Source organism: Lingula anatina, chromosome 8 (assembly GCF_051362555.1).
Source record: "Lingula anatina isolate TDL-2025a chromosome 8, LinAna3.0, whole genome shotgun sequence".
Lineage (NCBI taxonomy): Eukaryota > Metazoa > Brachiopoda > Lingulata > Lingulida > Lingulidae > Lingula > Lingula anatina.
The window spans coordinates 18988491-19015191 of NC_141774.1; the positions used below are offsets into that span (position 1 = coordinate 18988491).

Sequence of the window (26701 nt, forward strand, 5' to 3'; positions counted from 1 at the left end):
GGCACAATTAAGGACAGCAGTTTACATCCAGAAAAAAATACTAACAATAATTACATTAGAATATTAATATAACCATTGAGGGTAAGGATTACTGAAGATATCAAATATATTTATCTGCTATCATTATGATTATTGTTGTTCGTTTTCTCACCCTAATCATCCCGTCATCACTCTGTCTCCTGTCTTGGTCTCCCAGGTACAATAGGGCACGGAAAGAAAGACCGAAGAATCTCTCTGATGGCGGCGGGACATTCTCATCTGAAAAAAATAATATAATGAATTAATTAGATGACATGTAAGCTTGCCAAACACTCAACAATGCGTTGTTCCACTAATCAGGTCTATGTAGTCTAAACTATTCGCTTTAGGAGGGCGGAGTCGAAATTAACACGTCTTTCATCTCGGGTTTCGTGAGTAAGATGTCACATCTTAGACTTTAAAAAGTGAAAACTTATTTGAATTGAAATTTCACCCTTATCCAATAATGTTATTTCCATCCTCATAAATTGAATCAAATAAAAATGCACATGTTCAAATGAACTTAAACAGTTTCGTTGAGGCTAGGACGAGGGCGAAGTGGATAAACATACCTTTAGGCAACATATCAAATATAAGATAAACAAAAATATTGGTAACATATCAGCTCTTAGACTCAAGAAAATGTAAATATTATCTTTAGAAAACTTGCATTTAATTTTGAAGGTTCAAAAAACTTGAACGTTGAGAAAATCAGGAAGGCGAGTTGCCCATGCTTATAATTAACACCATCAATGTACTTTTCTGACATTTTCCATATGAATTTTCTAATAACAAAACGCAACACTCACCTCCACAGACGGTAAAACCCCCATAACAAAGCAAGCAGTGGTAGTTCTTGTAACTTTCATCAAAACCGCTTAGAACAACAGGATTGTTGTACGCCATGCAGGCATCTCGTAAAGCTGAGTGCAAGGGGAGTGGACGAGGCACATGGCGCACGCTTCCATTGATAAAATGGAACTTGCAAGGACCTAAGGCATCCTCCTCAGCTTCCCGGAAGCATGTCCTTAAATTCCATTCCGGTTTAGGCACGAAAATACCATGACTCCCGGTGTCTTTCAGTTTTCTTAAAACACATTCCGAGGAGCTGCAGTTAACAAACTGATCGATCACTGCTCTCTTCTCATACACGACAAGTCCCCACGGTTCCACGCCATTCTTGATACCATTACACGCTGCACAGTACTTGTTTCTGAAGGTGATCATTGTATCTGGGTCGGTAACTGGCTGGTACAACAGTGCGTTTTCTGTGATGCTAGTACTTGAGATATCAGTGCACTTCATATGACTTTTCTCCTCCAGCCAAGACGGCGGGCATTGGTCCACCATCCAAAATCTCAGTCCATGAATGTCCACATAGCCTAACCCGCCTTGTGGGTTTTGTCGATGTAATGTTGGAGATTTCCTGCAAGAGCTTTTATGTGCCAGAGAAACAGACGCAGGATCGAGTTGGTTTATAACTCTTATCCAAGAGGATGAATTGTTTGGGGATGCAGTCGAAGTGGTGCTGTTACTATGAGTTTCTCTTAAGCTTGTTTTATGCGCACTTGTTAATCTGACAGATGCAGCGCACACTGTCGCGTTTCCTGTCACCCCATAACAGCAGTCATCATACAGGACGCACAGCGGGTCACAGTTGCAGTGGACCTTAATGCTGAGTTGACGATATCCCATTTTTGCACAGAGCCAACTGTACGGCGTGAGAGTCACATCTGAGGAAAAAGACGTTTCACTGCTGTTGGTAGAAATGCCCCGCAATGTATCCTCTTGACTGGGTGGCTCCTGCGAAACCTCCGCGAGCATTCCACCCTCAGTACTGAGTGATACTTGTGTGATTTCTGCGTGCATTCCATCCTCAGTAGTGGGCAACTCTTGAGTGACGTCCACGTGTATTACATCCTCAGTAGTTAGTGACTCTTCTGTGACATTCACGTGCATTTCACCCTTAGTAATGGGCGACTCTTGTGTGACATCCACGTGCATTCCACCCTCAGTAGTGGGCGACTCTTGTGTGACATCCACGTGCATTCCACCCTCAGTAGTGGGCGACTCTTGTGTGACGTCCACGTGCATTCCACACTCAGTAGTGGGCGTCTCTTGTGTGACCTCCACATGCATTCCACCCTCAGTAATGGGCGATTCTAGTGTGACGCCCAGGTGCATTCCACCCTCAGTAATGGGCGACTCTTGTGTGACATCCACGTACATTCCACCCTCAGTAAAGGACGACTCTTTTGTGACATCCACGTGCATTCCACCCTCAGTAGTGGGCGACTCTTGTGTGACGTCCACGTGCATTCCACCCTCAGTAGTGGGCGTCTCTTGTGTGACATCCACGTGCATTCCACCCTCAGTAATGGGCGATTCTAGTGTGACGCCCACGTGCATTCCACCCTCAGTAATGGGCGACTCTTGTGTGACATCCACGTACATTCCACCCTCAGTAAAGGGCGACTCTTTTGTGACATCCACGTGCATTCCACCCTCAGTAGTGGGCGTCTCTTGTGTGACATCCACGTGCATTCCACCCTCAGTAGTGGGCGTCTCTTGTGTGATGTCCACGTGCATTTCACCCTCAGTAATGGGCGACTCTAGTGTGACGCCCACGTGCTTTCCACCCTCAGTACTGGGCGACACCTGTGTAGTACCTGCGTGCGTTCCACCGTCAGTAGTGGGCGACTCTTGTGTAGTCCCTGCGTGCGTTCCACCGTCAGTAGTGGGCGACTCTTGTGTAGTACCTGCGTGCGTTCCACCCTCAGTAGTGAGCGACTCTTGTGTAGTTCCTGCGTGCGTTCCACTCTCAGTAGTGGGAGACTCATGTTCGACGTTTACGTGTCTTCCAAGCTCAGTAGTGGGCGTCTCTTGTGTAACTTCCACGTGAATTCCACCCTCAGTAGTGGGCAACTGTTGTGTGACGTCCGCGTGCATTCTACCCTCAGTAGTGGGCGACTCCCGTGTAGAACCTGCATGCGTTCCATGCGTTCCACTGGGCGACTCTAGTGTGACGCCCACGTGCATTCCACCCTCAGTAGTGGGCGTCTCTTGTGTGACATCCACGTGCATTCCACCCTCAGTAATGGGCGACTCTAGTGTGACGCCCACGTGCATTCCACCCTCAGTAATGGGCGACTCTTGTGTGACATCCACGTACATTCCACCCTCAGTAATGGGCGACACCTGTGTTGTACCTGCGTGCGTTCCACCCTCAGTTGTGGGCGACTCTTGTGTAGTACCTGTGTGCGTTCCACCCTCAGTAGTGAGCGACTCTTGCGTAGTACCTGCGTGCGTTCCACCCTCAGTAGTGGGCGTCTCTTGTGTGACGTCCACGTGCTTTCCACCCTCAGTACTGGGCGACACCTGTGTAGTACCTGCGTGCGTTCCACCCTCAGTTGTGGGCGACTCTTGTGTAGTTCCTTCGTGTGTTCCACCGTCAGTAGTGAGCGACTCTTGTGTAGTACCCGCGTGCGTTCCACTCTCAGTAGTGGGCGTCTCTTGTGTAACTTCCACGTGAATTCCACCCTCAGTAGTGGGCAACTCTTGTGTGACGTCCACGTGCGTTCCACTTTCAGTAGTGGGCGACTCCCGTGTAGAACCTGCATGCGTTCCACCGTCAAAAGTGGGCGAGTCTTGTGTAGTACCTGCGGGCGTTTCACCCTCAGTAGTGGGAGACTCTTGTGTAGTAGGCCTACCTGCGAGTGTTCCATCTTGAGTAGTGAGAGACTCTTGTGTGACGTCCAAGTTCTTCCCTCCTTCAGTAGGGGGTGAGTCTTGTGTGAATTCAACGTGTATTCCGCCCTCAGTAGTGGGCGACTCTTGTGTGGTACCTGCGTGCGTTCCACCCTCAGTAGTGGGTGACTCTTGTGTGGTACCTGCGTGCGTACCACCCTCAGTAGTGGGCGACTCTTGTGTGGTACCTGCGTGCATTCCGCCCTCAGTAGTGAAAGATTCTTGTGTAGTCCCTGCGTGCTTTCCACCCTCAGTACTGGGCGACACCTGTGTAGTACCTGCGTGCGTTCCACCCTCAGTAGTGGGCGACTCTTGTGTAGTCCCTGCGTGCGTTCCACCGTCAGTAGTGGGCGACTCTTGTGTAGTACCTGCGTGCGTTCCACCCTCAGTAGTGAGCGACTCTTGTGTAGTTCCTGCGTGCGTTCCACTCTCAGTAGTGGGAGACTCATGTTCGACGTTTACGTGTATTCCACGCTCAGTAGTGGGCGTCTCTCGTGTTACTTCCACGTGAATTCCACCCTCACTAGTGGGCAACTCTTGTGTGACGTCAACGTTCATTCCATCCTCAGTAGCGGGAGACTCTTGTGTGACGTCCACTTTCTTCCCTCCTTCAGTAGGGGGTGAGTCTTGTGTGAATTCAACGTGTATTCCACCCTCAGTAGTGGGCGACTCTTGTGTGGTACCTGCGTGCATTTCATCCTCAGTAGTGGGAGACTCTTGTGTAGTACCTGCGGGCGTTCCACCCTCAGTAGTGGGCGACTCCTGTGTGGTAATTGCGGGGGTACCACTCTCAGTAGTGGGCGACTCTTGTGTGGTACCTGCGTGCATTCCAACCTCAGTAGTGGGAGACTCTTGTGTAGTAGGCCTACCTGCGAGTGTTCTATCCTGAGTAGTGGGAGACCCTTGTGTGACGTCCACGTTCTTCCCTCCTTCAGTAGGGGGTGAGTCTTGTGTGAATTCAACGTGTATTCCACCCTCAGTAGTGGGAGACTCTTGTGTGACGTCCACGTTCTTCCCTCCTTCAGTATGGGATGAGTCTTGTGTGAATTCAACGTGCATTCCACCCTCAGTAGTGGGAGACTCTTGTGTGACGTCCAAGTTCTTCCCTCCTTCAGTAGGGGGTGAGTCTTGTGTGAATTCAACGTGTATTCCACCCTCAGTAGTGGGAGGTTGCTGTGTGGTTGACGCCATCATTTCTTCTTCAAGAGAAGATAATCCTCTTCTGATTCTTACCGGTGTTTCGTTCACTAAACCCGGTGCCTCTTGGGTGAATCTCTCAGATTGGCCCTCTTCATGGGAATTAAAGAGCATGACATCTGTGGGCTGATTAATCAACAGCGCGCATAAAGTGAGGTGAGAAATCAACATACTTCTTAAAATGTAACTCTCCATGCAGCAACTGCAAATGGAAGTGTCACAAACCAGTGCCCGCTGATGTTTTATATCGCTCACGCCCTGTCTTGGCAGAGTTCATTTCACATTTCGTTGACCAATAGATGAGGACTTTCGTTGATTTATACCATAACATACATGGTGTGGTCACGCTACAGCCACGGACGACTACATATAATGGTACATGTACATGTATTTAGGAGTAACTTTAAAAATTACAAACCAATAATATTTACACTGAGATAATATGTGAAAAGACACTGCATAATAAAATTAGAGAGAATGTGTTAATTATGGAGGTGATGCACCAATACTTGTCGTTCGAATCTTTGCATCCTATTCCAGTTTATTTGAGTTCAAAAGCGCTAATTAGGTACAAGCTTGACAGTATGAAGTTTCAGAGTCGTTTTAGGACTTGTAACCCTATAGATCAGTCACGCTTATGGGAATAATTAGTTTGCTTACAATTGCCATCGTTTGACCTGTCATTGACGTACATCTAGCACTAATACCGAATTAGATATCATTAGTATTGTTCATACTTGTCATCCAAGTCTACCAGATAATGAAAAATTAACAGGATCTGAGATGTTTTTGCGGACTGACCCTGCTTGACTGCAATACGTGACGCCAAGCCGTCCGCAAAAAAAAAAACAAAACAAAACAGATTAAATTTGAAATATGACTATTTGAACATCATCGTCAAAAGAGTTGATAATAAAGTTCCCTACGTAATTCCAGAACTTGCACATAATACAGAAAAGGCATAGTCACGCCATGAGAATGTCGCACAAAGTTCACCAGATGTGACAGGTTTTCTTGACAATCAAGCCCACAATTTCTAGAAGATAAACAGCACATTACACGTATACGTTTACATGCATTGAAACCCCTTTCACTTGATAATTCAAGTTTATTTTGTTTATTAAAATAATATTTGTAAATTGATTACATATCCCTCATAACAAAGGGTGCCAGTTCTTTCTTGCTTAAAATGTGCATTTTTTATCTTAATGATTCATTTAAATACTGTACATTTCTCTATGAAATAAGAGAAATAAATTTGATTGTGAACATGCTGCTTCGGCATCTGCGTGATTTACATACTCTTCCAAGTTCAAGTTATCTTTCTTCAATGCACCCTAAGTGTTAATACTCATTTTTTGGTGCAACATTATCACAATTAAAAGTTACTGGTGAATGAGCTTGGGCACTTCTTCTAACTCAAAAATCATTTCCTTGGTTTTTCAAACATTTAATTGCAAGCAATGTTCATCACACTGTTTGCTAACACACACTGATTGGTTTTCGATATGTTGACTCATCGTTATTTTCAATCATGCCTAAGATAACAGTATCATCAGCACATTTACTATTTTCTACAATTTTCATTGCTACTTGTCATACAGTCTGCATATAAAACGGAGAGAAATGCAGATAATACACCACCCGGGAGGGGGGGGGCAGAATTTATGGTTATATTGGGAGACAATTCATGTGCGGTTTTAACATACTGAATTCTACCTGTAAGAAAATCTAATATCCATAAACGATATGTTGCTGGTACATTATACTGACAAAATTGATCTATTATAACGGTTGCGTTGAAAGGTTGATCAACATTTATGCAAGGTTTTATAATGTAGATTCATTCAACGAACATGATAAAAAAAAAAGCAGTTACCCATCTGAAGGCTTAAGTAGAGAGTTCAGGTCAGAATATTATTATCGTAACGTTCTGAGTAACATTGATATGTAGAGATCATGTACACCTGATAGGATTAGTGGTAAATTACGTAAATGGTTTTTCATTTATCATACGTAATTTGTTTCAATAGTCACTTTCCTTGTGTATATTACCTCGTCTATGGAAGACAAACTGCGCGCTCGTTTTCAAGGGCGTTGCGCTGCCTAGACGGAAGTAAGTTGAGTTCATTGATACCACTGCTGTTTTGTTTCTTTCACACACAGTGCACTTGAAATCATATGTCAACCGAAAAACCGCATACCTTGGCTGAATTTCTGCGTCCCAAGTGTGGCCACTTGATATCGTACAGCTGCTGAGCATACATTTGCCCGGATTTTAGTACACATCAAAATGCTCACCTAATCTGGGCAAAGGTAAGCTAAGCACCTGTGTTATATACCATGGGCACATTTGGGACGAAGAAAACCAAAATATAAAGTTATTCAGTGCACAAATTATTTCACATATATCCGTGCGTACAAGAGACAAATTAGCAGACTAATGAACGAACACTACGGCAGTTCACTTGTCTGTCCTGACTCCGTGTGGCATTTTAATGTAAAAGTACATAATTACACAGGTCGTGACAGTTGTGACCTCGTTTATTGCTGGTTGTCGCCAGTTATGCAATGTTAGGCTATGCTTGCTTGTTTTCAGTTTCAAAATAAATTTAAAAAAACAGAAAAAAAAAGACACACTCGATGACAAGAAATCGTTAAATGCAAAACGTTTTTTTTTTATTTCGTTCTTACTACATGTAAATAAAGATGTCCGTTTCGAATAAAGTTTAAATGTTCAGGGTATTCTTCCTGTACGTCATCACAAGCGTGGGAGGCAAGTGTGACGCAAAATGACTCAAGTGGGAATCACTTTTACCGTGCGTTGCATTCTCTTTTTAGAGGTGAGTGCACGCCACGTGCAAGTAAAATCAAGAAATAAGCGCGCCTTGCAATTAGAGCCCCTTCTTAAAAAGGACTTGCTACGTTGCCCCCGCGACTGGCAAAGCAGACTTGCGCCTTTCCATTGCAACCTTCCCTCTATCTCTACGCCCTCCACTGCACCCGAAATTCACAGGAGACGTAAGTACCTAAAACTGGCGCGTCTGCTCGTGACCGAGGCTTTCCGCCATTCAGTGGAAAACATCTGCCAAACGACATCGATTACAGAAAAATCTGTCAAGAGAAAATGATGACAACCAGGTGAATGATGATCAGGGAGATCTTGAACAGTTGATTGCAGAGCTTTTGTCAAGTGAACCTGATATATGTACCCGGTATAAGTACTATCTGAGAGTGAATTATCTTCGTATAGCAACTGGCGTCAAAATAGCTCGATTTTGATAGCAACCAAAAGTTACAAAAAGATAGACGCGTAAATAAAAAAAAAAAAAACGCATTAAGATCGAATTTAAAAACTTTTTAAAGGAAGAAGAAAAAAGTCTTACGTTATCTTTCCGTTTTAATTTTAGACACATTGGAGCTAGATCGAATGTTATACCTGGTGTCACTTTAAAATTTTAAAAGATTGACAGGTCATTAAAAATCACCTGTGGTTTATCTGAGGGTATATAAAGCGAAAAAGCTTACTTTCACCAGTGCATCGAAATTTGATAAGCAGCAAAAATTATTATTAGCGCACTTCACTGAATGGATTCTACTATATTTCACTGCCCGCTTGTTAACCGAGGGTGCCACGAGGGTGCCACACAGGTCAATCCTATCAAACAACCTAGCGAAGAAGACTTCGGCACAATTGCACAAGATCCGATGTCACTGAGCTTGTCATAATCGATGAACAAGAAAATCGATAGATAACAAGAACAAATTGAAGAATGACATTCAGGAAATATAAGACGTTTAAGTAAAAAAAAATGTTTATACAAACCAGTTACCTTCACTTTAGTAATACATGTAAGTATACAATCTTCGATTCCTGAGATTCGTTTTCACACATCGTATCTGGAGTCGTTTTGGCAATCAAATGCAAACTGCAACCGAGAAAAAACGCCAATACGCCTTTGGAACGCTGTGAAGAACAAACGAAGTAGGATATTACACTATATTGAAATTGCATAACTAAATTGCCCCTGGCTTAGTGGGACCGATGTTAGATTGCTTAAGCCCCCTTCACACTGGTCGGCGTCCTTTCTGCGTCCCGTAGTACATGTTTATAATACTATTATTCTTAGTGTTATAAAATCCATTATTCAATTAGTTTTTTATATTCTTGCCAGAATTTCCTCCTTAATCTTATAAAAAGAAAAATATTGAGCCAATGATTATAATTTTAAAGCGGTTCTAGACTTCGACTTGCTTTCAAATGGAAGACAACCCTTTTTTTGACAGCTTTTGTTGCGACCCAGACTATATTTAATAACAATAGTGAAACAGACACGTATTTCTGATCCATCAACCAAGTGAAATGCTTGCTTAGTGAGATTGATATGGTCCCTCTATACATTATCGTGACTTCGCCCAATTAATGTCACTGTCACAACTTCCGTTTACATTCAAAGGCTGCAGGTGTGTAAACGAAATTGTTCTTGTTTACCTGTCTTGTTCTTTCTTTCTTTCTTTCTTTCTTTACTTACTTAATTATTTATTTATATGTTTTTATTTATTACGAAATAAAGGAACTCTAAAGCAACTACCAAAAGTTGCGATTGGTACATGTACAACTTTAATTGGGAAATGAGTGTAATATAAATGAACCGCTCACTTGTGCTGCGTCTATTACTGCGTCGATTACTTGATGTTGTCGCATTTCCGGGAAGATGCTCTTTCCTGTGATGTGTATCATGTACCAATTAGTAATCGTTAAATTCACATCTACAACGGCTATTCTTATCAATCCCTCGCTACCAGTGGTCTTAGCTTTCACTGACCAGTCATCGCAACGTGGACAGAAATCGTGAACATCTCATAATGGAAATGAAATTCAAATCAAGTCTTACCTGTATAGTCAATTTCATAGTTAACGAGGGCTTCGAGTCTGGTTGGAGCACTTTGAAAGAATTTGTCAGGTGCACGGTAAGAAATTTTTATTTCTTTTATTTTATTATTTATTTATTTATTTATTTATTTTTGTGGGGGGGGGGGATTTTGTTTGATTCGTAAATAGCTGTTATTTATCAGGTGACTGGGCGTTGAAGGGGTTCCACCCATGATTTATCTTACCAAAGCGAATTACGCCTAGAAAACAGTCATTTTCTCTTACTCGAGAATCATTGTTGGGCCTGATCCCGATCCTACTCAGTTTAGATTTAATTTATACATGCATGCATATATGGTTTTTATAGATAGTCCCTCCCCTTAGCGTATGTGTATGTTTCACGCAAACACACGGCCTACGTGTTAGATTAAGTTTGAAGGTTTTGCGTCACTCTCATAGAGAATTGAAAATTAGACTCGAGAGAGTAATAATTAAAATTAAGTGGCGACACTGAATATCAGATTAATGCGAGCGCGACAGAATCAAGCACAATATACAGGGATAATGGTATATAAAAAAGGCCAAAAAGTGCAATACTCATTTTATTTATTTATTTATTTGTCTTACTTTATTGTACAATCCTGCTCCTGATACTCACTTCCTCTTGTATTTTACAGAGCTCCATATTCAGTGTTTGTATAAGACTGTACCTGACATGAACAAATGGGGATGGCTCGTTGTGGTAGCTGCGCTCGTCTTGCGCTTGTGCATCCTTGCGGTTATTTCGTCGTATGGCGTTTTCTTAGAGTACTTCATCACTAAATTTCCGTCAACAGCAGTTGCCTTCTTAGGTAAATGCTGTATGCATTTTGTTAGAGTGGTCTCTCTATCGTTTGCATACCCAGGACACCTACACGTACATTTGCATCTTTGTCCCCTCTCTCTCTCTCTAAAATATAAAGATTTAATTTAAAACTTAATTGGTTCTTGTAAACTTGTGTGAAAGGCTGTGACCTGACAATAATATACTGCAAGAATGAGAAACGTAAATCTATGAAAAATACACTAGAATATATATCACGTTACTTATGCAATTGCGTTTAAATGTTAGAATCAATAGGAGCGGTGTCCTACGGTATTGGTGCTATGGGAGCCCCGATATCTCTCGCCTTATACAGGAAGTACAAGACACGACGAGTGGTGATCGCTGGAGTATTTGCTGCCTCTCTTGGCTTTGCTTTGACGGGAACGGTGCAAAGCCCTGGCGCAATATTCGTCACCTACGGGATCCTCCTCGGCATTGGTGCACTTTTGACCAATAACACGTCGTTATTCCTGATTGCGCAGTACTTTAAACCGGAAAATAAATACTATGTGCTTGCCACAAGCCTGCCCGTCCCTTCCATAGCATTTGGTAAGTAGGTTTGTCATTTCCCATGTAATATTTATACGGGTAGGGCACAGATTTTAATATGCGGACACATCTACTTGGGCTGTTTTTATCTCAGTTTAATTTGGTCAGAAACACGAGGAAGAAAATGAAAAATGAACAGATCGAAAAAAAAAACACAAAGAGATAAAAACTTACAGAAGTATTTATTGAGATGTAATCGTACTAACTGCTACAGTGTAGCACTTCCCTTGCAACAGGTAGATAAGTTGTTGTCATAGTAACAAAACAGTAATGATTGCAATTACTGTTTACTTACAAGGAGAAATGAATACGCATTAAGGGAGATAACATGTATCTGCAGAAAGTACTCTTGAAGCCATCTTGCTCTATATTATCAAAACAGTGGTAGTTCCTCGGGAGGAGGTACATTTGGTCTCGTGTCAACTGCTAGCTCTATGGCTATAAATATCTCTATTTTTATCCCCCCCCCCCGCACCATCCATTCAAAAATAATAAAACAGTGTGATAAGCTAAAAAAGACAAATCCAAGTAGCCTAATCTCCCCATACATTTAAAAGTCCTTTTATGTTTATACTTGCCGTGAGATACGAAGATGCAAAGCCTCTTTATGTGCTCACCCCCACCCCCATCCCCCTGCAAATCTTACCTTTCAGTTACTCCTTGTTACACAGCGTTTACATATTTTTCTAGCACTTGAACGCTTAGTTCGAGGCATCGGAAGCCAAAATGCGTTTGCCCTGCTTGGAGTAAACGCTTTCATTTGTGGAACCCTCGCTGCGTTAGCAATGGAAGAAAACGAAAATGGAGATACCCCTCAAAACGAAAGTGTCAATGCCATGAAAGGTGGATACGACGGCGTGCCTGAACACGGAATTGGCGATTATCAAACAGGACAAAAGAACGAAGCGGACAACGAAAAACAGTTGACAGAAACGCACCTCGATCAGAAATGCAGTGCTACAGCCGAGTCAGGGGATTCCAAGCGGGACAGAGGCAGTGCCCCTTCTAAACCACTGGTTGTGGCTGTTTCTGTCACTATATTTCTTACCTTGTTTCTTCGAGGAGCAGTCATGCATTCTTTGCCCTTTGTTATGGTAAGTATTTAAATAGAGGTGCATGATATCCGCTTGTATAATTTAACACTGTTAGTTTGTATACATGTATGCGTTTTTGTATTTATAAATCCCGTTAATATTTGAATTTAGGTGGGTAAATGTGTGATTAATCTTGAAATTTTGATCTTGCTTTTGATTTAATTTATTTATGTGTTTTTAGAGAGAAACAAAATAAATTTTAGCATAACAATATTTTATGTTCACATTTATGTTTGTGCTATGTCCAAACTAGTGGACGCTAGCTCGTCTTCAGCGGTATCACATTCTTTGTCAGGATATCGGCTTTAAGGTAGTTCACCTTTTTTTTTTTCAAAAAAAAAGATGTTTTCATTTTCAAAATGATGCTCAATTTTCGTCCCTATGTGTATTTCAGGTAAAGCATTTGGTCCAGGAGTTCAATACCACTCCATTTCTGGCCGCGTCCACAGTGACGTTCTTCAACTTGTCTGACTTGTGTGGGCGGCTGACCGTGGCTTTCATCGGAGACCGCTTCTTCAAGGGACATTTGGTAGAAATGTGTGCAGTGTGCGCTCTCCTGTTGGGCGCTGGCTGCCTCGCTGCAAGGTTTGCAGTGCAGTTTTATCAGATGTTGATGTTCAATATCGGTATGTTAACGAACGACCCCTGTGTTCATTATTTCGAAGGAGACGCTGACGATTACATGTGATCACACTAACACACACACACACACACTAACACACACACACACACACCCCCACACGCACACACACACTAACACACACACACACACACACACACATTTTATCCAAGACTTAGATATGTAGGAAACACAGCTTTAATGCATGCGTATTGATCTTCATAAAGCAATTCAGAAATTAATTATATTAAACAAACATGGTTGGTACTGGTTTATATTGTCTTGTCAACTGGTCTACGTACAATATACCTTACCAATCAAAAGAGAAGATTTGAAGTTCATTCTTTTCTTATTTATTACGTTTAATTTAATTCTATTTCATTTCATTATATTTTCTTTTTTTTATTATATTATACATGTATATACTTTTTCCTTTGTCTTATTTTATTTTATTCATTGTATTTTTTCTTTTTCATTTTTCCGTATTACATATTAAATTAAACTTTCCCCCAAATTATACCAGGGGCCGGTTACATTACAGGTTTCTTTGCTGGCACTCGTTTCTCCACTATAGGGGAAACACTGGACCACTGGAACACTGAAGAGCTGTACTCCATCAGTAGAGTCGGGGCGGGCTTGGGGACCATCGTGGGAAATATTTTGGCAGGTGAGGCTATTTTGAATTGTAGTATTACTGTTACTACTTCTACTTGTACTACTACTACTACTACATGTACATGTACTACTACTACATCACTACTACTACTACTACTACTTATAATAATAATTACTATGATAATATTCCTTTCTTGCAAGTTAATCATATTGGATCGCATAATAAAGTAAAACCTCGATGTCATTCTGGTTCCGTTAATTTATTGCTATGTGAATAAGGCTTATTATAAGCCTACTTTGAGAAATAAATATACAATGTAGCTGCAGGTGTACTGGAAGTTTTGCCTGTCAGGATACACATTTTAAACACAAAAATATGAAATTTGAGGAAATGATATAATCTTTAATATTCATTTTTCCTGAATGCAGATCATTTGCTCATTGTAATGGAAGTGCACAGAAACGACAGGCGTTTAAGAATAACTGATCTGATGAAAACTTAAGTGAATTTGTAAAAATCCCCACTAACTATATGATTGTATCCGTTGTGCTACAGGTGCGCTGTACGACGTCACTGGATCTTACAGAATATGTTTTGTCCTTAACCTTGGATTCTGCCTACTCGTCGCCATGTCCTTTGGAACTTTAGTAATTGTAAGAGAACGTTTCCTAAGAAGACGTGTTTTACATTCAGCAGGCGGAAAGGAGAGTTCATCACAAATACATGTACAACATGCTGAAAACGTAACATGGACGAAGAAACCGCGTCTTGAATTGCTATCACGGTTTGCTCAAATACAACTTCAATATAATACTAAATCAGAAGAAAAAGCTCCACTGAAAAAAACAAACTCAGTACTGGAATATTAAATGGGCGGCAGCTTGTCGCTGAAGTGAAGGGGTTTAATACATGTACCTCTATACAGGAAAATTATCTTTAAAAATAAAATATTAACTCAAGAATGAAGTACATCAAAGATAGAGACTACTTTGAATTAAAACAAGGTATACGTTACAATTTCTTAATCATTTAATGCAACAAAGTCGAAGAAAACCCCCAGCCCAAGGTGACAATTACAGCAACTGATCCAGAGTTTGGAACACCCCTCCGAGACAATCCAGGGGCGGAACCAAGACTTTTCTGAAAGGTTTTCAAATGGTAATAAATTATGACTAGTCGTGGCCCATGAAAAATGTCCGCTCGTTTTAAACCTATATCCCTGGACTAATAAAATGCGTTTGTACTTTTTCATATGTTTTTTTCACTTTTTCCTTTTTGTTAAACATATACGGAGTAGATAAGGATAAGAAGAGATAGGTTTTCTTATAAGCTGCTTTACACACCTTTTCCTCCCAACTATAAGAGAATTACAGGGTCGGAACCAGGAATAACGTTGTGTCTTCAAAGGTTCAAAGGTTTATCTTAATCTAAGTAAATACACTGTAGCAGTATTTGTGCTAGCATGGGTTTACCCCCCACATTCGAATTCGAGACCAGTATCTTACACTAGCTTTACTTTTGGGAATTTATTAATCTACGTTCAGTTTGATATAAACGTATGTATATTGCTTTAGTTCCAGTTCGTGTCAATTTCCCAGTCGTTATAACCCGCCGGTAAAGGCCTCTATAGGTTGTAATTAAATTGAGTAAAAGCTAGACTTTAAACATGTAATTTTGTAACAACCTACAGAGACCCCTGGTGGAAGGAAATTTATAATTGTATCTTTTACGCCCTATAAACGCGGTATTGGCCGATAACGTCGTTTAATAGGCAATTCACATCCCCTGCCTATTTATACGTTTGTCATCCAGGCTTCTTGTTAATATTTAACCACGAAGAAGATGCTTGCAAATGCACGTGATCCTCTAACCGAGAAAGATAATATAGCAGCTTTAGTATACAATAGTACCTGTAGACTAGTACTGTACTTGTTATCTTGTGAGGTATATTAGAACTTGTGAGGTATATTAAAACGGACACGTTTACCACAAGTGTAGCATAGTGACCTGTGAAGCGCGGATTGTCTCGTATTGGACAGTTGGAAGGAGAAAGCTGTTAGTATTGTAAGCCGGTGACGAGAACCCAAGGGTCTGTGTAACAGAGGGTCCGCCCTCCATCAGATTCACAGGGGCCAGGGAGAGTATGACGTAAATGGGACAAAATTAAGGACAGAGCTCAGATCTGTAGAAATCAAAGTGCGCCGGATCCTGCAACAAAATGGAATTATCTCGTACTTGTGCACGACACAGCTTAGACATATTTAGTGCATGCATATACCTATAGCGGCCTCTCTGGCAAAAAGCTACTTCATCCTAATAACTCACGGAATCTCTTGGACTCCAAAAGTATAAGCGAAAGAGTGGGTGAAACATTTTGGTGACCACTGAGGCACAATTGTGCTTCTCTTTTTATGAGATCTGTACTTTATTTCATTAACTCACAGAATTCCCATACGGCTAAACGGCTAAACGGCTAAACTACTCGTATCTTTTTAAATCGCGTTCACGAGACCGTCTAGAAAGAACGGCGTGTCCGATAATGTATCCATGTACAGTTGTATCTCATATCTCACCAAGCTGGGGATCGCAGAACGGAGATAAATAGATAAGTATAATACACGAGGTACATTGTCGCTATAGACACCATTCCATCACTCAGAAAATATGGTTCGTGATGGTAAGAATATGGAGGGTGACAATGGGAAGTCTCCGTGTCTCCATCCTGAAGAGAAGGTTGAAGAAACCAGCAGATCTTATCAAGGCTTATCAAAGACGTTCTTAGTGATGAAAACCATTGTTATTACACTAGCTATGGGCTGTGAGGTAAAGTATTTTAGATTGGTAATGTTTGATATTAGGGCATGCATACAGTTGAACATAGGACTGCATTTGGTAAAATAGAAAGTAAACGGTTCAAGTTCCTTAGATACTGAACGCGTTTTATCTATAACGCATGATGTTTCAGCCCGTCAACAAATGTAAAGTGCGTTCTATCTCTATGGGAATGATTTTTCCCGTTTTATCATCTTAACACAAAAGATGCTCAGCAAAGTTGCCTTGCTTTTTGGCAAGATTTACATGTATGGTTTAGCAAAAACAGTATCAATTGAAAAGACCACAATACTTCCACGATTAAAATAAGATCATGATCCTCCACTTACAATTTTTCCCAGTCGTCAAATGTGACCGTTCTTGTTATCATCTTTCCAGGGACTGATCCATGGGATGGTGAACCCCACCCTGTTGGACCTGGCATCTCTGTACCAGGTCGACTATGAGAAGATATCTGACGGTCTGACAGGTCGCAGTGTGGGACTCTTCACCGCGGCTGTGGCAGGGGGCTATTTATATGATAGGTACTAGAAGGGGTGGTATCAAACACACTATTACCCACTGAGTCTGTATATATCTGTGTCTGGTAAAGCCCCCTTTACACTGGACGGAATTCTTTCTGCGTCCTGTAGTACGCCCCAGTTTGAGAATAAAATAATAATAATAATAATAATAATTAACGTGCCGACAAATGGTCTATCATTGAATGTTGATTCTGCAACCAAAATGATGCTTGTGCGTCCTTTCTAAGAACAAAACGATGCCAGTTTTCATGGTCTCAGAGTGGACGAGGTCAAGTGAAAAGGGGGTTAAAACAGACCATCTGGGGCCTGGGTGGGCAGGCGGTGGGCTTATTGGGCAGATCGGGGCAGGGGTTAAATAATGTGGTCTTATTTAGGTCTCTGATAAGCGCCATATTGACTAGCCCTTTCACTGGCCCATGCAATGTGCATAAATAGCGCCTACTGTCTTTTTTGAGAATACATAGTCGAGACTATATGTCTGCTGTACTTGAGCCTATTCGAACTAAACTGGAGTTTATGATTTCACTAGATTGGTTGGATTGTGTAATTAAAGGTCGCCCACTTTTTGTCCCTGTATATATATAAAAAAACTGCATTAGCCCACGACGAACCATATGCGTCCTCCCTGTGACCTTCATTTTAGCCCAGCTGGTATAACCCACAAAGAACCACCATGGAGCTCATGGACAAATCCATCTGGGACCCACATCACAACCCCATATGGGTCACATCTGGGTCCGTGTGTATTGATTGGGAAGTGACATTCGAAGCCAAGCTATATTGGTTATTATTATTATTTTTATTACATGCTAACTTTCCAGTCCTTAAATACTGGTCTTCACCAAAGAAGACATCTCTGATTCCCCTGTTGTAACTACGGTAAGTCGAATGCCATTTGACATGAAGAAAACCTTGACCTACTTCCAGGTTTCCAGACAAACAGGACATTCTGTTTGCCCTCAGCATGCTTTTATTGGGAGCTTCTACCGCCCTTATACCCTGGGCCAATGCCGTACCGCTTCTGGATGTCTTGACCTTCTTGCAAGGGCTGGGATATGCTTTAACAGTGACAGGTATTTGTTAGACAGACACGTGGTATAGTTCATTGATATTCTAATAAAAAATGCGACCGTTACAATATTAACATAATGATATAAAATATGCTTACCAAGTTACCTGCATGCATGGGTGATCTACATGTATTACACAAGGGTTCTGTATATGGCCTAGATATTTTCTAAATCGCTACATTTTACCACAATCGAATATCGCATTCATGACATGAGGGGCGGATTTAGGCTGTCTTCTGGGTCTTCCAGAAAACGGTCAAATTTTCAAATTTACATTGACGGGTAACTAATTTTTTTTCTGTTGGAAGACGGTCAAAATCGGAGGATTAATAAACAAAGATAATTTGGAATACTGTCAGTAAATAGCTCTGGATCCGCATGTTTATTTAGAAAAAAAACTCCTATAAAAGGTGAAGTATATACTGTACACTAGTATAGACACTGTTTGTACAATTATGGATCAGTCAGAGATTTGGTTACATTTTAGGAGGAAATCTGGCGTGTATTGAGATGTGGGGCAAATCGGCAATTATTCCTCTTCACATAACACACGTCGGAGTTGGGGCAGGGGAGACGGTGGCGCCTCTATTGGTCGAACCTTTTCTGGCGCCATTGTGTTCTCAGTATGGTAACACTACACCAGTGGATATGACGACAGCCGCGTATGAAATCCTGAGAGATTATGAACTCCTTAATGAGAAGAAAAGAGGAGCAAACTCTACATTATGTGGACCAACAAGAATCCAGATACCATACGCAGTGGCTGGTGGCATCAGTTGTACAGTCATGGTTTCTTTCTTGGTGCTATATTTATCTAATCCAAAGAGGGCAGTAGCTCAAAAGCGACCAACCACTGAAAGCAACGATGTGCACTGTAAAAGCGTCAAAGCCATCCTCAACCCTGCGTCTTACACAGGTGGTCGACTCTGCTTCGGCGTTCAGTTCCTCGCCTTATACTTCTTTCTGCTATTCGCATATGAAGTGGCAAGAATTCCTTTAAATAGCTTTCTATACGCTATCGCAGTCGAAACCGATCTCCAGTTCACGGAACCCACGGCAACGCTTCTACTTACAGTCTTCGGGGCCGCATACGCTCTGGGAAAAGTCGTCCCTCTTTTTCTGTATCCTTGCGTATCAATACAAGCCATCTTCGTGGTAGAACCGATTTTAGTTATAACATTTCTTTTACTGTTCACTTTCTTGGGACTTCAGAGCCAGTCTATGTACTGGGTATTTACGTGTATTTGTGCTGTTGCTACAGCGCCGCTGTTTTCAACTGCCTTATCGTGGGCCAATGAATATATCAAAGTCGGGGCAGCCATTTCTGCATTGTCAACCATTGGATCCTCTCTTGGAGGTATAGCAGGACAGCCATTGGCTGGATACGTTTATCAGTTTTACGGAGCCCCACCCTTACTGTATATGGCGAGTGGGTGTGCAGCTCTCTCGATGGTTCTCGTGATAACTTTACAGGCGGTTGCCACGTGTAATTCAAACTCCACGTGGTCACAAAATGATGTTGGTTCTAAGGAGTCACTGATTAATTGATTTGTATATATACTCGAGAAACACCTGTGTGGTTATCAAGATGTTAATTTCATAAACACAGCCAAATTTCGAAGCACAAATATGGCACTGGTGATCTGTTCTGCTGGTATGAAACGATACTCAAAATCACAAACTGAGCTGCATATTTATTTAAACCTATTTACTAATCTTTATTACTTTATATGTCTGTCTGACTGTCTATCTATCTATCTATCTATCTATCTATCTATCTATCTATCTATTGCTTTAGTTATTAACAAGTGAAGCTGTGTTATATTGTGAGTTGCAACTGTTTCATATATTTGAAGCCAATGTTTGTCTTTGGCGTATAGAATTTTTAAGATATAAAACTACACAGAAGGAACCGTTTGACGAATTTTCTAATTCTCGCCCCCCCCCCTAAAAACAAAAAAAAAAAAAAAAACAAAAAAAAAAAACAAAAAAAAAAAAAAAAGAAAGAAAGAAAAGGGATTTTTTTTTATTACAAAAGCCCTGGGTCCGCCAGTGAAGTAATTATATGTTCCAACGTCGCCTTTATTCACAATATGTTCATAATAACATTCTTCATCTGTAGTATATGCCTCAAATGTACATCTCTCTCTCTCTCTCTCTCTCTCCATATACAGCTGTATGAAATGACCCCCTACATTATGCATGCTGTGGCAGTGACAGCAAAGAAATCAAAGGAAAGAAAATGCCATGTATTCGGCCGCTCCCTCATACATTGCTATGTCGCATGCCGAGAGCTATTTAACAGTCGCATGAAAACCCGTCCTCTTCCAGTATAACGTGCGTAAATGCATTAGACTCAAACCAGCAGCCTCCATTTAAATAGAAATTCCTCATGTAAAGGAATGAAAACGAGGTCGCTATGTGGAGTCGTTTATCTAGTGAGGACCCACGAGTCATGGATTAAGGCCATATGCGTACAGAAATACACGCTCGTTCGAATGGTCAGGTGACAACAGTCGGAACAGCATTCTCACGAGTAAGTATAGCCACCATGCTGTTAAACGTAAAACGTTTAAAAGACTACACTGTGGGCACATACTGTGGTGATAAATATGGAGGACGTCAGACCAATGTAACACATACACCATATGTGTGGTCTGCAGCACAGTGCTGAACGGGGAAGATTGGGGGTGGGGGTAGTGGACACATACTCCCCTTATTTTCGGAGGTACCCCCTTTTCAGCTTTTTCTTCTTGCAAATGTCAGTTAAACAAGTGAAATGAGACTAAATATACCAAGTATATGGCACTAAAACTGTCCCTTTTTACAGTAGTTATAATCACAAATTATATCCCTCCTCCCTCAACTGTAGCATGCTGTTTTGATAAAACAGATACTCGTAGACCTATCATTTTGACTCATGTCACTGTTTAATCGGTGCATGTTGTTGTAAACTATGCAGGCATCAATATCATTCTATGCAGATTTTACGATCTCAGGTGCATGGGGGATTTAATTGTTTCGTAGTCTCTCTGTTTTGTTTATGATGCTCTCTAATTTGCATCTGCGAACTCTGACCATTCACCTCTACATGTACATGTGACCCATGTCTTCTATCTAGATATTCACATCTGATAGAAACTATTTGCGGTTAGTATTGTTTTTTATGTTTATAATCCAAAATAAGCCTTATTTGCCTGGCTTTATTAATATTTATAGCTATATGAATCGCGTTAATTCGCAGGAATAGAGAAAAAGAGCTATGCTTGAAATTATGATGTGCATTCGCTCGTTATGTCAGTACCAGCTAGTGCGTACGCGTGCTTGGACGAATTCTTCAAAGCGTGTGCTCGGGTAGAGTCAAAGTCTCGTGGGTTTTGTGGTGTGTGGGTGTGTGTGTGTGTACATACAGTGTGTGTGTGTGTGTGTGAGTGAGTGAGAATGTGTTACGGTATATGTGCGCATTTGTATTGCGTATTCATGTGTGTGTGTGTGCGCATTGTATAAGGGATTGAACACCACTGCTCTCATGAACTTATATACATGTACCTGGATCCTTCATATCTTATAATGAATACGGTCCATTTTTATTGCCAATACAAGTGAATGTCCATGAATATTAATAAGCTTAGAACAAAGAGGTGCGCACCCACGTGCCTTTGTTTTATATTGATTTTCTGTCACACCGCTTACTGGTAAAAAAAGACGTTTGGTCTTAATTTGGATATAAATAACAGATGTCACAGGAGATCCGGTTTATTGTATATCCAGTTATTATGGTTATCATTCAATGACTCTTCCCTCCGTTTTTTTAGGCTGTGCAGCATATGGCCCCGTACGGTACAGAGTAGTGTAACATTAAGAAAAATATCATTGCGTATAATTTGAATATATGGATAGCCATATATACCACTGTTGATGACCCGAGCCTATAGAACATACACAACAGGACTTTTTTATTTTTATGACGAGAGACCAGACAAACGTTTGTCAACCAGAAGTTGGCTGGTCCTCTATTGGTTCGACTTGGGTGAAGGACTCAACCTGTATACAGGTCGCCAGAGACTGGCTTTGCGTGATTTGATCCCATTGTTTGGCAATTTATAAGACTCGTCACATGGTTGTTTGGCGGGTGTATTTGTAGCGCCTGGAGGGCAAAAACACAATTAACAAAAAAGCTCAATAAGTACGAATGCGTTTTTTTTTTTTTAGTTTTAGCTGGGTCACATCCAGGGCGCAGTGATTATACAAATTTTGTTGGCTGCCTTTTTTCGCTTACCCTAACATGAAATCCAAAACTTTAAATTTATGCTGATGTATATGGATCATCGTTTTAATAGCCATGTTTTTATACCTCTATTCCAGCCAAATATATGTAATGCGCTTAATATGACAAGTGAATGTATCAGGCTTATCCTGCAAAACATGCCGCAGGCCATTTACAGGGTATACAGTGTAACGTCGTTGATAAGTGCCACCGTCTTGTAACCTTATTAGTAGATTAGAATGAGTGTTGTCAGTTACGTACAGTAATACATGTAGTATAAGGTGTTATATAAAGTTGATTATTTTGTTTTCGTTTCCGTTGCAGTCCTGGGAGGTTTTATCTACATAAAATGTGATATATATATGCATATCTGTAATGTTCTATGTTAAACCGTTCAGGAATGGACTTAAACATGAGCTACGGCACTAAATGCCATTTGCTCTCACTTTAATCAATGTTTGAACAATAATTGAAAGCCTTCTGGATTAACTGCGACCTCATTTTCAGTGTCATCCACATTACCCCAGTGATTTGTTTCTCATTCACTTTATTAATCTTTTAAAGAGGGCTCAGCACAAAGTAGACGAGACTGGTTAAGTGCAGTAAAACATGAGGATGAGGCGTTGGTGGATTCTTCTGATTGTGTTAGTTGCGCTGTGCGCTGCTATCAGCATTTTGTGGATGTGCGGCGAGAGACTGGCGAGGCTGAAAGGTAAGATATATATACCTTGGATGTGTGTGTGTGTGTGAGTGTGTGAATATTGGCATTAGTGCTAAGAGTCTATGCTTTGTCATCATTGCTTAAAAGATAAGGAAAATCAACCGTTAGAAAACGTCAAGATACAAAAACGGAGGATAGAACTCAGTGTATTTATTGTTTACTACCTTTTAAAAGATACATATTTCATTTGATATAAAAGAAAAAAAAATGATTATTGAAATTCTAAACAATCAATTCTGTAAATGTATTTTGTCTTTCTGAGGTAACCTGTTTGCAATACACGCACGTAATACATGTACATGTAATATTTGTTTCTTTGCCTTTAAACCATGTTCAGTATTTTACCATTTATATATTTTTTCTTATATCAGCTCATCTGCCTTTGATTGGGCCTGCAAAAAGTCGAGAGCTGCAAAAGCCTTTGAAAGCTAACAGTGCCTTGAAATACTTGGGTAAACCCAGTCAAGCATCCGTGTTAAATGTAAAATTTGAAACAATTAAACACCCCAGTGTCGACACCAGGAAGTCACCAGTAAACTCCAAAAACGATTTAATAATCGTTACAGCTTCAGACAAAGACAGCTTCAATTCACTCTCAAATCTGGTGGGTTCCATCCACTTTTGGGAGCCAAAGACAAAAATCATCATTTACGACATTGGATTGGATGAAAAACAGCGGCACCAGATCCGGAAGTGGTGCATGACGTCACTGGTGTCCTTCGATTTCTCCAGGTACCCAAAACATGTGAAATCTCTGAAACAGCGAGTGGTAAAACCCATCATTCTAAAAGAAGTCTTGGAAACCCACCACCGCGTTCTTTGGATGGACCCCGAGACTGATGTGCGGGGATCACTAACCGTGATCAGGGAGCACCTGGAAAGAGACTTGAATTTCTATCTACTTGACCAAGACAAAGACATGAGAAAGCGTTCCCACAAGGGGACGTTCAAATATTTCCATAAGAAAAAGAAGGCATTTAAAGCCAAATCCTCTTTCTCTGAGCTCGTGAGCGGATGGGTGAAAGGTAGCGAAGCTCACCGGAAGATTCTACTCACGTGGGAGAGGTGTGCACGTGACATCAACTGCGTGGCGCCCCCTGGGTCCAATGCACGAAACCACCGCTACACGCAAACCGCGTTGTCAATTTTGACTTACTCCTCGCGCATGCGCATCACCACGCATAACAGCCTCGTTGCCGTGCAGCGCTACCAGCTAGACCGTAACCCCAGAAACAGCAGTAGGCGGATTATTAATCTCGGGAGACAGAAGAGCAAAGATTATATTACCATGATTTGCAGGAAAAATGATACGGCTTGATCGAGATAGTTGCCATCGCTTTCGTATCAGTGAATGTGGCAACAGGATTAACAGGTGAAATAGTGAAAAATGGCGATGTGTTTTTCCGCTCATTAATTCCCATTCATTCTGTAAGGAGACGATAAGAATTTCACATATCATCATACAATTCTTTGTGGTGACCGCTTATGAGACGCTATGCAATATTTCATGTGACTATAAATTGTTATTATATTATGGTTTCTATTCAGAATATACACTTACCGAGAAAAAAAAAAAGCACCAGTATATGCATGAGCACTATTATTCGGCTATTCTATGCAATATGATATAAGCAACATTAGATTGGAATGGCTTGCGAGAATATGACAAAATAACTATAACAGCGCTTTGTTGTTGTTATTATTATTATTATTATTATTATTATTATCATTTCCTCGCGGAAAATTTCTTGTAGGAGTCCAATAATAGGAATTTGTTTAAAAATCCTGTGGGATGTCCTTAATTGTCCTATAAGACCCTATTGGAAATTTGCCCAAGATGCTACAGTGATAGGCTCCTTTAGGACATATGTCATAGACAGCAAGCCTCTTGGATGTATGATAGACTGTCCAATATACACAGGCCCGTAGCCAGTAATTTCAAATGGGGGTCCGTTTTCTGAAAAAGTGGACCTTTTACCATTAAACCTTCATGTACCTAGATCAAATTTTATCCAAAGAGGACCTTTTTCCAGCAAAAAGGGCGGTTCTTTCGAACCCCCCGAACCCCCCCCCCCCCCCGGCTACGGGCCTGATACATGTACTACTGCTTGGGTAGTCCTTTAGACTTTCTATATTGTCCCTTACAGTCACAGTGTACATGCACAAAGAACTCCTGTAATATTTGTATATTCTGCAGAACTGTTACAGGTACACGCTTTCTATTCTTATACACAGAGTTTACAAACGTATGCTTTTCTATTTATTCATATATTTCTAACATATCATGTCATTCATAAGAGGAGGTAATGTTTTTATCCCCGCTAGTCTGAAACCTGTTGTTTTTTTTATGAATAGGCGGAATTCATAACTGTTCAGGAAAGAGACATTAGTTAAAAATCAAAATCGCTATTTTCAAAACAAAAACGCTGCTCTTTCGTCATCAGTTCGAATTAGCGATGTATGTTTGACGTGACATCATTAGCCCATTATTATTTCTGCCTCAAGCGGGTAAAGAAACAGATCCCCCTTAAAGCCTCGGTCACAACCGGACGCACGCATTTCAGAATTGAGCAAATCTTTAAAAAAGTTGAAAATTGTTGTACACGTTTCACAGTCGACGTTCGTTGTAAAGACACGAGCGTGCGACGTGAGCACGCCTTTTATACACCAGGCTTGGTGGTGACGCATGTGCGACACATTCCCGGTGTGCTCTCTACTTCGTTCGTTAGTTGTGAAGGCGTGCGCCTTACTCAACACGCAAGGGCACTTGCTTCTTCATTGCTTGCGACGTGCGTCTTGCACAACGCGCGTCTCTCTTGCTAAAGCCAAGGTCCCAACTACGTTTTGCACGCACGGTTTTTAGGTTCCTTGCGTCGGGCTAGGACGTAGATCGCACGTAGCGACTGTTGATTATGTCGACAAGTTAAGCCTAGGTCCCAACTACGTTTTGGACGCACCGACACTCAGGGTACCTTTTCCTTTCACCTGTTCAGAATTACATTAACAAAACCAGCCCTTGTTTACGTGTAATTAAATGTTCACTTTGCGTTACTTTTTTTTACTTCATTCATCATTCTTTGTCGTATATTATTATGATATGTAGTGTATGAATTAATTTCGGTTTCATTTTGCAATGCAACCAGTATATCTCTGTCACGTAACGTACTGTGCGTAGCTAAAATGTTTTTGTGGCTGCGGAAGAGAAAAAGAGGTGTTTGTCGTAAATGATGACAAGATTGATACCAAAGAGTTGGAACCAGGTCCTGGTTGAAGCAACAGGTGTTATTTTTTTAACAACAAATGTGATATTATAATTAACAAAATGTGTGAATCATCTAATTTTAGTCTGCGACGGCTATCTACGACCTTTTACCGTACTGACAGCAAGCAAACAAAGTTTCTTATTCATGCAATTGTCACTTCTTGGTTATATTACCGTTAGTTGTCGGGGATACCTCAATATTCAGGCCCGTAGCCAGCAATTTCAAATGGGGGGTTCATTTTCTGAAAAAGTGGACCTTTTGCCATAAAACTTTCATGTACCTAGATCAAATTTTATCCAGAGTGGACCTTTTCCCAGCAAAAGGGCGGTTCTTTCGAACCTTCCGAACCCCCCTTGGCTAGGGGCCTGCTATTTAAAAAAAAATATTCAAAACTCAGCCATACGTCTCCTCCGTAGAACAAGTCCTATCCCATCATAACAGTTCTC

General features: G+C 41.0%; 4 protein-coding genes across 4 annotated transcripts; all 4 read left to right on the plus strand.

Moving 5' to 3' along the window:
* The first annotated feature begins 9776 nt into the window (after positions 1–9776).
* On the plus strand, positions 9777–14826 carry LOC106165316 (monocarboxylate transporter 13). The gene is made up of 7 exons (XM_086994613.1): positions 9777–9933; positions 10513–10686; positions 10947–11249; positions 11940–12343; positions 12738–12969; positions 13486–13629; positions 14134–14826. The coding sequence occupies exons 2-7, from the start codon at positions 10551–10553 to the stop codon at positions 14445–14447; spliced, it is 1533 nt and encodes a 510-aa protein (XP_086850739.1). The 5' UTR covers positions 9777–9933; positions 10513–10550; the 3' UTR covers positions 14448–14826.
* A 1305-nt stretch (positions 14827–16131) lies between these two features.
* Positions 16132–17123, plus strand: LOC147760512 (uncharacterized). The gene is made up of 2 exons (XM_087018847.1): positions 16132–16401; positions 16789–17123. The coding sequence occupies exons 1-2, from the start codon at positions 16243–16245 to the stop codon at positions 16939–16941; spliced, it is 312 nt and encodes a 103-aa protein (XP_086874973.1). The 5' UTR covers positions 16132–16242; the 3' UTR covers positions 16942–17123.
* A 484-nt stretch (positions 17124–17607) lies between these two features.
* On the plus strand, positions 17608–19924 carry LOC106165325 (sodium-dependent glucose transporter 1B). The gene is made up of 3 exons (XM_086994047.1): positions 17608–17717; positions 17862–18007; positions 18492–19924. Exons 1-3 carry the CDS (start codon positions 17608–17610, stop codon positions 19550–19552), a joined length of 1317 nt encoding a protein of 438 aa, XP_086850173.1. The 3' UTR covers positions 19553–19924.
* A 338-nt stretch (positions 19925–20262) lies between these two features.
* On the plus strand, positions 20263–24672 carry LOC106165312 (uncharacterized). Its single transcript, XM_013543475.2, has 3 exons — positions 20263–20540; positions 22836–22983; positions 23364–24672. The coding sequence occupies exons 2-3, from the start codon at positions 22881–22883 to the stop codon at positions 24308–24310; spliced, it is 1050 nt and encodes a 349-aa protein (XP_013398929.2). The 5' UTR covers positions 20263–20540; positions 22836–22880; the 3' UTR covers positions 24311–24672.
* The last annotated feature ends 2029 nt before the right edge of the window (positions 24673–26701 follow it).

What these genes read in the sequence shown, in the direction of transcription:
- LOC106165316 (XM_086994613.1), top strand. Translation starts at nt 10,551, where the DNA reads ATGAACAAATGGGGATGGCTCGTTGTGGTAGCTGCGCTCGTCTTGCGC. An exon ending in AACAGCAGTTGCCTTCTTAG is followed by an intron (nt 10,687 to 10,946) that starts GTAAATGCTGTA and finishes TTTAAATGTTAG; the next exon opens with AATCAATAGGAGCGGTGTCC. An exon ending in GATGTTGATGTTCAATATCG is followed by an intron (nt 12,970 to 13,485) that starts GTATGTTAACGA and finishes AAATTATACCAG; the next exon opens with GGGCCGGTTACATTACAGGT.
- LOC106165312 (XM_013543475.2), top strand. Translation starts at nt 22,881, where the DNA reads ATGAGGATGAGGCGTTGGTGGATTCTTCTGATTGTGTTAGTTGCGCTG. An exon ending in GAGACTGGCGAGGCTGAAAG is followed by an intron (nt 22,984 to 23,363) that starts GTAAGATATATA and finishes TTCTTATATCAG; the next exon opens with CTCATCTGCCTTTGATTGGG.
- LOC147760512 (XM_087018847.1), top strand. Translation starts at nt 16,243, where the DNA reads ATGGTTCGTGATGGTAAGAATATGGAGGGTGACAATGGGAAGTCTCCG. An exon ending in CACTAGCTATGGGCTGTGAG is followed by an intron (nt 16,402 to 16,788) that starts GTAAAGTATTTT and finishes TCATCTTTCCAG; the next exon opens with GGACTGATCCATGGGATGGT.
- LOC106165325 (XM_086994047.1), top strand. Translation starts at nt 17,608, where the DNA reads ATGGAGCTCATGGACAAATCCATCTGGGACCCACATCACAACCCCATA. An exon ending in TTCGAAGCCAAGCTATATTG is followed by an intron (nt 17,718 to 17,861) that starts GTTATTATTATT and finishes ACCTACTTCCAG; the next exon opens with GTTTCCAGACAAACAGGACA. An exon ending in ATATGCTTTAACAGTGACAG is followed by an intron (nt 18,008 to 18,491) that starts GTATTTGTTAGA and finishes GTTACATTTTAG; the next exon opens with GAGGAAATCTGGCGTGTATT.